A 12,290-nucleotide genomic window follows, 5' to 3' on the forward strand; every position below is an offset into this window, starting at 1 on the left:
AACCAATCAGGAGATCCTTCAAGCCATTGCTGGATAACTGAGCCAGCCAGCCAGCCAATCAAGCTGCAATGTGCTCACCCTTAGCAACCCTTCACATACCCCATATGTCATACAATAGTTACACATGCCCCTGTATTCATTGGCTGCATTAAGTGCACTGACCTACTATATATACACACATCACCATCAAATAAACATTTATTTACTACACCATCATGGTAATCAGCCTTCCCAGGTATAGTATATTAAAAAATGTATCAGGGGATGCCTGCAAGGATACTTTTGACTGTGCGGGTATGTATTTTAGGATAGCATCCACAAGGTGTAAACTCTAGAGATCTAAGGGGTCTATTTACTAAGCAGTGCTAGGAGAAGTGAAAAGTGAAGAATGAAAAGTGATAAGGTGCCAGCCAAGCAGCTTCCAACTGTCATTTTTCAAACACAGCCTGTGAGATGACAGTTGGGAGCTGATTGGCTGACACCTTATCACTTTTCACTCTTCACTTTTCACTTATCCTAACACTGCTTAGTAAATAGACCCCTATGTGTTTTCGGGAGTCTGTGACAGATTGTGATATTGCACAATGTTTTAATATCCCAAATATTAAATATTCTAAAAGAATGTAGTTGATTATACATTGCAACTTTGTGATAGGGATAATTCCCATGTGAGGTGACAATTAGGGACTGGGGGAAATGGATGGGGGGAGTTGGGGGTTGTCAAGGTGTCTTGTGTTTAGTAAACATGAGTGGGTAGTGTCAAGTGTTTATTATAATTAATGGAAAGGAAAACATTAGGGTATATGGGATCAAGGTATGGGGAAGTGATAATATCACATGAGATATATAGGCAATTCAGTGTCATATGGTATGAGAGTGATTATGTATGACAAATGTGAAAAGAAAGAGAGAAAGAAAAGATGTATGTAATTGTTTTGTAGAATTTAAAGCATATGGTTGTGGTTGTTATACTACAGCATCAGTTTCTTTATTACATTCCACTACCTACATGTTCAATTTAGTTGTAGTTAGGGTTGATTGTAAAAAAATATTAGGGCTCTATTCAGCATTATTGGCAATGTTGTCCCGAATATTTTCGGGCAACGTTGCCATGATAATTTTTATATTATCATTTTCTTTCACAGCTACCAGCAATAAACTATGCAGGGACAGTGGTTGCATTAACACGCTGTCCCTGCAAAGTTCCTGAAGGCATTGTTTTCAGAAGCCTGAAGGAAAGCCTTCCTTTTCTTGTTCTGCAAATGCTCGGTCATGCACTTACTTAACACTGCAAATAGTCTCCTTCCCTAAAGTATAGTGAGTGACAAGTGTACAGTATGTCCAGCTCCAGCCTCCAAAAAGTGTCTACATTGATTAAAATACAGTATGTATGTAAACCTAACCCTCCCCCCTAGTGCCTAACCCTCCCTCCAGTGCCTACCCTAACCCTCTCTCCCTGGTGCCTGAACCTAAACTCCCCCTCCCTGCACCCTAAACCTAACCCTCCCCCTTAGTGCCTAACCACACCCCTAGTAACTAACCCCTAACTCTAATGCTAACCCTCCCCTTAACCCCGCTTCTTACCTTCGGGATTCTGGCGGTCGGGATGTCGGCACCTGGTTTATGACGGGATATTGATCGCATCCCATTTAACTAATATAAAGCCTCTGTGTACCCAATTTAATCAACTTAGACACTTTTGGGAGGCTAGAGCTGGACATACAATTTCAGGTTGCCACACTGCAGGGATGGAGACTGGGGCAGAGTTTCAACATCCTGTAGGGACTGATGGCAAAATGTCCTTTTGTCCTTGCAGTTTTCGGGATATTTAAGAATTTTCTTTATATAATGACATTCTGAGATGGCGTTATATAATGTGAAGATTTATGGATGAATTTAACAATTTTTGCCTTTCTGATTACCATAAAAATGTTAAATGGCTTGCTCTATACAGTGCGATACTATGCGATATGGGTATTAACGGAGAAGATAGTTGTGTTATCTTTTCCATTAACCCACTGCTGAATAGTAATAATACTTAAAAAATGTGAGAAACAATAATTTAGTTTAAAAAGAGAAATAAAGAAATAAGGACGCATATTATGAAGGATAACATTAGTATCACACTGAGAGTTAATGTATTGTGGATAAAAGTATGTCAGACGAGAGTGTAATTTGAAGTTTCACAAAGAAAAATTCAAAAGTTACTATATACTTATACTTTGCAGTGTATATATAGTTAGAGGATATACATTAGATTATCATGTATTATAAAACAAACTAGCAGTTTTACCAAAGTGCAGAATTATTATTTAAATAAATACACCATCGTTGATTAACTCATTCATCCCATTTGGAGCTAGAGCCCCTAATTTAAATGGCCAATCGCTTTCTCGTTTGAGAAGTTATTTTGTGAGATCTACTCCTCGGACACATAGGGGCCAATTGTAATAGGGTGAGAGTTTTAGAAAATGCGGGAGTTTAGCCGTACACTATCACATTGGTTGAGTTTTATCTTCAAAATGGGAAAACATCTGAATGAGAGCTTAAATCATAAGACTTTTTAAAAACATGTGAGTTTGCATGTTCTTGGACTCTATTACATTGGCCGAGTTTAAAAAGTGTGAGAGTTTCCTGCTAAACTCTCACATTTTCTAAACTCTCACCGTATTACATTTGGCCCCTAAGCTGAGTTTTTCCAGACCAAATACTTTTAAATTGTGGTACTGTAGGTGTTTCTGTGTTTAAAATTAAAGTGCAGGCCACAGGTGTCAGTTTTTTAATTTTTGTCAAATCAGATGCAGCATTTTGGATTGACCCAATGTGTTCTAGTATTATGTATTTGAAGGTCCATATTACAACTGTATGCATTGCAGTTGATAAAGTTTTTGAACTTGATACTTAAAAACAGTTTATTCTGTGACTTGATACAGTACCTTTGATTTGTTTTTAATTGAATCTTGTATCATCTTTCTGAAAAGATAAATTAATTTTTGTAATTGGTTGTCTTACAGTGGTAAACTGTACAGATCCTGGTTTTGTGGAAAATGCAATTCGTCACAGACAACAAAACTATCCTGAAAGTTTCCGCTATGGGATTAGTGTGACATATCATTGTAAAAAGGGCTACTACCTTCTAGGATCTTCTGTTCTTAACTGCAAGGCAAATGGATTGTGGGACAGATCGTTACCCAAGTGCATCCGTAAGTATTGCAATAAAATGTCTGTTTAATGGCGTACAACATAACTAGGTATGTTTGTCATAGTTTGTCTCTTGGGTAGAAGTAAATTAATTGGCAGCTTCATCCTCCAGTATGAGCTTTACTGTAGCAACTTGTTTTGTTATGACAACTGAAGAGAATTCAATTAGGGCATGAAGCTCACATTGCAAATTGCGTGTTTTAGTAAAGACAATACTGTATGTACAAGTGTTTGTATGTTAACCATACACCAAAATTACATCTTTGTACAGGGAAAGTAAAAATGCAAAATGGTATTTTTTTCTAGAATTTCATATACAGTTTCATACAAAACAAATTCAGTGTCATCTAAATTGTATTTTGGTGTCATTATTGTCCATGCATTTTTCTAACAAGACATGGCAAATCAGTTTATCTGCTCTGTCATTATGTATCATTAAATACAGTGTTTTGTTGCTATAGAGCTTAATCAGGTAAAACAGAACACAAGTTGTATCATACATTACATTCACTCTATGTGGTAAATTTACTAAAGTGAGAGTTTTTAGAAGTAGAGATGTTGCTCATAGCAACCAATTAGATTCTAGATATTATCTTATAAAAGGTGAGAAACAGAAGAAACAAGTAGGGCTTGTTGCTGGGGCACTCTTACAAACAAAATTCATCTAAAATATAACTTTTAATATTAAGCATTTAAAATTAGAAGGATCCCCCCACTACATAAAATAACTTGTGTTTAGTATATGGAGTATAGCGAAATCATTTAATTTCATACAGGGACATTGATCTCCAACACAAAATATAATAACTGCCAAAGTGGCACATTAATTCAAAATATAGAATGTGTAAGGAGATGATTCCTTAATACCGTGATAATGTGATGAATAAACAAGTCAATGTGTATATGGAAACAATATTGTACATTTAATTTGCTGTGTTACCACTGTACCCCAATTCACCTCCTATACTCTCCCACCTACAGCACCTGATATTCCTAGGTGGTCACCCACCCAAGTACTAGTCAGGCCCAATGCTTTATAGCTTCCAAGATCAGACGAGATTGGGCATATTCAGCATGGTATTGCTGTAGGTACAGTATATTCCAAAACATTGGGATGTGAAATGCCCTGGTATACACAAAGCAATAATGTTTGTAGGACTGTTTCAAGTGAGAAGTCCTCTTTATTAGAAAATACACAATTCAAAAAAGTATGGCATTAGTGTACTTTGATTGTTCCACATGTAGATCATAGTTTTAGAAAGTAGATCAGTAACTTGTTACCTATATTTTGTCTTTTATTCTTTCACATCTGAATTGTTTGTACTGTATACCATCTCTATGTAATTTATTGCTTCCAAATTCATTAGCCCACTAAATATGTAAGCCATGTAAGAAAGGCAAACATATATTTGGGACCAAAGAAGTAACACCTGCTCCAAAACCGTTACCACCTATAGTAAGACACCTGGTCACCTTAGACTTGCAAATCTTATAGAGTGACTCAGAAAACCAGACAAGGCAGAATGATAGTCAAATAGACACTGTTCAAGCACTATACTGCTGTTCCACATCGCCTTGCAGGTGTAAACAGATCAAATTGACCAGAGGTAACATACACTGTATTTATAACAATCTCATCATAATTGCATATACTGTGCTGAAAATTAAACTTGCTGTATCAGTATGTACCAATGGTGTTATACCCTAAAATGGTATATATCAATCAGCTGATAGGCAACGCTTGTGCTGGGCCGACAGTGAACTCAGCAACAAGTGTTAAGTATTGCCCAAATCAAAGTCCATGGGCACAGCATTCTCAGTTCCAAAATATTCTTACAGTATGAACAGGATTCCTCTAAAAGCAGAAATTTCCAATAGTACCAATTGTAAGACATAGTGCCTACGTATTAACACACAGGGCAGGGAGAGAGAGAGAGAAAATCTCCCTAGCTTTCTGAGGTGCTCGTGACAGAAGCACTGTATAGCAGTCAACATGTGTAAATATATGTGTTTTCTTGCCACTCGGATATAGAGCTCAGCAGCTAACAAAATGTGAATAAACAAGCAGCATATATCCCAGACAATGGCTGGGTTAACAAATCATATATTGTCTTCCATTTGCACTGCAGAGCTCGGCGGCTGTACTGACACGGTGGGCAGGCAGCAGGTATACATACGGTTTGCAGGGTATCATTGGGGGGAGTCCAGTCCGTGCACTGACCGGATCACCAAGTAGAAAGGATGCGCTTTTCGCCTATTAGGTGGCTTGATCATAGAAGGTGCTAGTTAAATGTTAAGTTAAATATGATTGGTTGCTATGGGCAACATTTCCACTTCTAAAAATTCTCACTTTAATAAATATCCCCCTGTATGTTTTAGTCTTTGATTGCCTTAGAAATTTATCCAGAGCTTTGTTTTGTGGTGGCACCTAGTGGTATGCCGTACTAGCACATTTTTGTAAGTCTAATTTTAATCCTAATAACTAGTTCCAGAAATTAATAATATAAGTGTTTGCACACTTATCTGGAGGGTGGAAACTATTACAAATCCTGTAACTTTAGGTGAGTATCGGCACCTTGTTGCTAAGTATCTGCACCTTTTACCATAGGAAAATAGCACTGAATTTATATCTATGAGTCTAGCACGCTCTGTGCTACCCTTGTTATGTTAAAGTAGTTATTTGAAAAAGAAGGTGATTTCAGAGTCTTAAATTAAGTTGCAGTAAATAGGGACAAATAGGTTGATTAGAATGTTAAGTCAAATGTGTTCAGATATAAAGGTAATTTACCTTTGGAGAGCATAGTACATACAGTATATTGCCCTAATGTTATGTGAAATCAATTAATTCCTTAAGGGACTTTATGATGATACGGATACCATGTTTAGCCAAATGATCTACCTCATTGGTCAGCCTTATACTTTCCAGTATACCTTCCTGTTGCCACAACATGTCTGTTAAAGTAATATTTGACTCAGTCAGATGCCTATGTAGTCAGGAAGCATATTATGCAATAAACAGTACACAAGCAAAAGGAATGTTTACACAACAGTAGATGTGTGTTAAACCTACTTGGCAACACTTGTACATTAGACACAACATATAAACATACATGATTTATATAATATAAGCAAGATTAAACACAGTTTGGTTGCAAAGAGATTTCCATCAACCTAAATCCCTATTTTCAATAAACTGATACCTCAATTTTATCAAATTCCACAACCTTCTAAATGTTGAAGATGGGGAGTGCAACTGCACATACTCCATATTTATTCCTAAAGAAGGGGCCAATCCTTTACCAAGATGGCTGCCATCTGTAGTTCTGCACATGTGCAGCACTATCTTGTTTCTGTGTTAGAGTACCATAGTGGAAGACAGACAACTTCCACTTAGCTCTGGTGAGACCTGCGATATACTGTGATACCACACTGCCAGAGAGTCTGATTCTGCTTGCACTGCTACCCGTAAACAGTCACCGGTTGTGTGTATAACTGTGAGCATGGTCACATTAACACCAAATAAACTACTCCACTGGTTAAGAACTGGAATGTTTGTTGATGCAACAGCTGGTGTGTGCATACACTCTGTCATACCATTGCCACCTGTACACATATGTTCAAACACTTAAATCTGGTCCAAACTGGTTTTCCTACAACTGAGCAACCAATGATAATCAAGCCAGATAGGGACACAAAAGTTGTGTTCATCTGCTCCACCTGAACAAAGTGGTAGGCCAATCCTTGCTCTAAGTAATTTTCCTCAAGAACGTCCTCAGTGAGTTCTTCAAACAGCCTACCTCCACCTCTTCTTAATTTTATTGAATAATTTTAATTATAATTGCATCATTTAATAGCATAATAAAAATGAAACTGAAATTATTATAATACAGATAACTGCAGCTTAGAATGTTTCACGTTTCTGTTAAATGTTTTTCATTACTGTTTGTAGCTGATGCTCAACACTAGAGAATTGAAATTAATGAAGTTCTCCCTTTAATATATGGGTGCAATAATACAGGTTGATCAGTGCAGTAACTGAACAGAACTGTAACCTGGGTATGAATCAGAGATATTTTTATAAAGTTAAGTTAAGTTGTTTCTTTAGTTTTTAGTTGGAGAGAGGTCTTATTTGAACATTTTACAATTTACTAAGAGGTAACTGCTGAGAAATAAGTGATGTTTCCTGCAGTACCTCTCTTTCCATCATTTACAAAGTCCCCACAGACCTCTATGGGCATGGCGGCTGACAATTTAATAAGTGAAGAAAAGTGTAGCATTTCTCTACTAGTTAATACTATCTAAGGCTAGAGTTAGTTATTTCCAGCAATAGGAACCAGTGAATCCAGTGAGGCTCTGCTGGATCCCCTCAGGATAAATAAATATTCATGTGAGTGGACAATAGCCAAGCATACGCATTATATTGTAACCCTTCAGTGGCAGGTTTAGGCTGACAGTAATCAGAAAAAAAAATTAATTGACGAGCATCCTTACATGGTAAATTGAATCAGAAGAACATTATGTACAGTATCAATGTAATATGCAGCCATGTATAATAATTCTTACTACAGGGTGTTGATAAATAGGCTCTGGCATTCTAAGCCCCGGAATCCCCTTAGTCATTTTTAAACCTTACCTTAAATCAGCACATATTTTTTTGGTTTTTAACATAGAACACAATGTTCTGAAAGTATGTCCTGCTTTCACACCACATTAAAACACTGGGAGCTGTAAGTTAAAAGTACCATTAAACTGTTTTATCTTGTTTTCAAAAGATAAGGATATTGCATCTCTTTTTTCAAAAAAAGAAAAGAAAAGAAAATAGATGTTGTTTTAAGGTTATGTGTAATAAATATGTTATACATTCAGCTCCAATGACAAAGTCTGCATCAACTTTAGTGCTTCTGACCTTGAAACATTCTTTTCAAATAAGTAATATTTTGGAAAACATTAGTTTGGATGAGTTATAATACCATTTCAAGTAAATATATAGTTTATGTTACTAGAATGACTCAATTGCAGGGATAAACTATACAGAAAGACAAAATAAAAAAATTGGTCAACATGTAGACAGTTCTGGAGAATCCAAGGGGAAATGGAAGAGGTTGTTTTGCTCTCTGTAATTTCTTTAAAAGTGCTCTTTGTTTAAGATTCTTGTAACAGTAGAAATGTAAGTAGTATGGAAGAGACATGATTAACTGCAGCCTTGGATACTGCCCAAGGGGAAGGAAACTAGTGGATTAAAACATAAGGGATGAAATATTGGAAGTGTTTACTTGTTACAATTTAGATTTTTTATTATTATTTAGAAAATGTGCAAAGGATAATAAAAAAACGGAATAGAACAAGATTGTTGTTCAGTTTGTGGATTTTATTTTTCCTTCTCAGATAATCGCTGTGTGCTATTGAAGCAGTTTTTAAGGAAATGAGGTCTGAGGAAATAAACAATTACATTATTTTTACTTTACCCTTGTGCCATCTTTCAATCTACCTGTAGTCATTAAGATAAAATTATAAGAGTTGCAAGGAATGTAAACATCCCTTGGAAAATTATTTACAGTAGTTGAAAAACATTCTCATTAGTAACTTAACACAGTAATTGCTCTAGTTGGCTATGCTTCTGCATATAAAAATAAAAAGCAAATTCTGTTTTAACCATGAGTCTGCTTCTTCTTTATAAAGTGATTTTCCAAACAGGTATTTTTCTGTTTTTGATTCATTATACAAAAAATGCAAATAAATAATAAACAATTCCAAACTTCCAACACAAATTAAAGAACCTCCAAATATCAAAATAGCAATCAAATATAATTAATGTTTACAAATGTAAGCAGTCTGCTAATCTCCAGCTGTTGTACAAATTCCTAGCATCCACTTACTGTATGGGCTGGGCATATTGCAACTTTCATAACTTCTAATTCTGCTTACAGTACAGTAAATCTTGTGTTGCACTCCTAGGGGTCTATTGATTAATCTTCACATTTTTTGCTTGTTAAATGTCTTCTGTTATCGTTGCTTTTCACAGAAATAATAAATAAAATACACTAGATATTTATAAGTAAACTCATGCTGTGACAGTGGCTCCCATAAAATACTTAGATGATTTGGCAAAGAGGTGATAGTAAAATTATTAGCATTACTGACTCCCACCATGACCACCTGTGTGGAGTTTCTATATTCTCCCTGTGCTTGCTTAGGTTTTCTCCAGGCTCTCTGGTTTCCTCCCACATTCCAAAAATATACAGGTAGGTTAATTTGCTCTGGACAAAAATTATCCCTAGTGTGTAAGTGTGTGTAGGGAATATGGATGTGAATGACCAAATTCTCTGTAAAGTGCCGCATAATAGGTGTGTGCTATATAAATTACTGTCAATAAATAAATAAATCCTTTAACAAAATCTTTACTTCCAGATTCTGTCTCACCGTAATCACAGGAAGGAGGGGATAAGTGGGTTTGGATTAATACTGTACCTCTCTGGTGATGCTGTTACCCATAAGAAGATCAGCAGACATCATCTTCAGATAGTATTATCTATCAGAGACAAGTTCTAAAAGCTAAACTTTTTGGAGCTTGTTAAATAGGTCCATTTTACTGTCCCTCTAGGGAACTAACCGGAAAGCTGTTGTGCTCAGTTTATTACTGAATGTTACAGTATTGTTAAATTGCAGTGTTGCTAAACATTGCTGTCATACTGCAAAAGCCTTAATTTTTGCAGGATTTAAAGACTAAGAAGCTTTGATAAAGAGGTCCCTAACATTTTGCTCTGTATATGGAAACATTGTTTTCCAGACCTTTTTGTAAATAAGTAATTTGCAAAAGATATTTAGGGGTATTCAATATGGGTGCGATAACATCGTTTTTTGCATTAATATCGCACTTTTTAACTTTTTTGCGTTAATATCACTGGTTTTAGTTTTACACCGTATTCAATTTCAAAGACTTATCGCAGTTTTGAAAAGTCTTTGAAAAAAAATGGGGATAACTTTTCACCACTGAATAGGTGTCGAAAAAAAGTGCAGAATTGGGGTTTAGGGGTGCAGGCTTAAAAAAATAGCCGGCACTCCTGAGATTGAAATTTAAAAAAGAACTGTATCAAAAAAAAGTTTAAACAAAAATATGGAACACCCCAAACAATTAATTTAAAAATTGGGGTGCAAAAAAAAAAATGGGAAAAAATTGTTAAACAATAGGGAAATAAGTTCAGGGCTATTCTGCAAGTATGCAGCAGATGTTTTCTAGAATAGAATTATAGCGGCAGGTGCACAAATGCAGAATTTTTAAAAACTGACTTTAGGGACTTAAAAATATGCTAGTACCCATTTTCATGTACCCCAAATTTGATGGGACCACTTAAAAAAACGAAAAAAATAACCTAAGTGCTCTTCTGCATCACTTCTTCAATGTCGGAAAAAAAACACCTGCTGCAGCTATTTAAATCCCTGACTTTCAATTAAAGGCTAAAACGGGGGTACCCATAGTGATCCCCCATGTTTTTACAACTTTAGGGGGTCTTACAATTATTTTAAGGAAAAATTCGTAACTTTACGCAAATCCAACTTCAGAGTTTCCCGTTTTCGTTAATTTTATTTTGAATACGGGGATAAGCGGGAGCACGCACCATACCTTTACACAGAAAAAAACTCCGATATGAAACGTTAACTTCACCAGGGAAGTTAACTTTTCATATTGAATACCCCTCTAAGTGTGAATGCAAATGTTAGGTTATTAGTATTAAAACAATATGTAAAATAAATGAAAAATGCAATCTAATAAATTAAAATGTATATATATATATTGAAATCCAATAGTCCGGCACTCCTTCCTTGTAATATACAGCCACCTGGGTGCTCCCGTAAACAATAGTATAGTAGTCCAAGGTAAGTACTAAAGTCAGTACAAACCACACGGGTCACTCCAGGTTTTCTAATTAATAATTTATGCCGAAAGCATTAAACCGATATTTCGGGACTGTGCAGAGTCCCGTACTCAAGGTAACAATAATAAGAAGTACTGTACTGGCTTTAGTACTTACCTTGGACTGCTATTTATATGTATATCTTGATTGGTGAACCGGCACTCCCGAGTTATACACCAGGCACCTGGGTGTCTCTCCAGAGCTTCCAGAGCTTGAGTCAAAACACTGCTGTGTTCTGTATATATATATAAACAAATAAAAGGCACTCACCTTTAGTAGGAAAAGATGAAAAATGTATTCAAACTTACAAAGATTCATATATATTTGATGCTTCAGTCCCGTTAAGGACATTCTTCAGGACAACCACATAGTGTGCAGACCAGTCAACTCCTCAACCCAGAATGAACAACCCAGTGCCCAGAGCCAACTTATATAGACGTTAGCCATCCCTAAAACACCCCCCCCCCCAAAAAATAAAGAAACCTCCCACATGTAAATAGGAGGCAGTCAAAATGGACAGATACAACATATTTTACAATCTCAGAAAAAGACCAGCATAGAGGTAATATGGAGATTAGGTACCATATTCAAAATTGGCTCATAATATATAGCACAATATGTTTAAATATACTTATTTTAGAGAAGTGATACAACAAATGCAAAATGGCGCTAAAAACACCATGTGTGCCAAATTACTGAAAGCCTCATGCATTCCACACAATGTAGCATAGATTCAGGGAAGAACCAGAGCCCAGAAGTGATGCATAATCCTCTGCTAATATCAAACCCAGGCCTTCACTATATATGCAGTCGTGGCTATTGTGCATGGCAAAGTATTAAATGCACCATGCAGACTATAGCCACAACCTGAAGTGATGCCGCAATGCCAGCAGACATCAGTCAGCACCATGTACCTGTTCTGATGTAGCCATAGTAACATATCAACAATTGTTACAATATGTCAAATCAATTAAACTTCTTAAATATATATACTCAATAGTATCAAAAATAGATAAATCCAAATCAGGTAGTATAACTGCTAACCAAATCGGACCTCAGAAACCCACAAGAAGGCAATAAAATATGAATAATAGAAGAAAAAAAAATTAAAAGACAAAAGAAAAATCAAAACATGGAATCATAAATAGAAAAATAAAAAACACCAAGATCAAGCTA

At 35.9% G+C, this 12,290-nt stretch overlaps 1 protein-coding gene and 1 pseudogene across 1 annotated transcript in view; one reads left to right on the forward strand and one right to left on the reverse strand.

Annotated features, from left to right (window-relative positions):
- The window catches only part of CSMD1 (CUB and Sushi multiple domains 1), a 1,974,400-nt gene that overhangs the window by 1,863,248 nt on the left and 98,862 nt on the right, over positions 1 to 12,290 (forward strand). The window contains exon 55 of the mRNA XM_088479751.1: positions 3,015 to 3,203. Within this exon, the coding sequence (XP_088335877.1) occupies positions 3,015 to 3,203 (189 nt within the window). The remainder of the gene's footprint in view (positions 1 to 3,014; positions 3,204 to 12,290) is intronic.
- LOC148516655 (5S ribosomal RNA) lies at positions 4,174 to 4,292 on the reverse strand (annotated as a pseudogene).

This window comes from Taudactylus pleione, unplaced genomic scaffold (genome assembly GCF_031769625.1).
Source record: "Taudactylus pleione unplaced genomic scaffold, aTauple2 ptg000244l, whole genome shotgun sequence".
NCBI classification, from domain to species: Eukaryota; Metazoa; Chordata; class Amphibia; order Anura; family Myobatrachidae; genus Taudactylus; species Taudactylus pleione.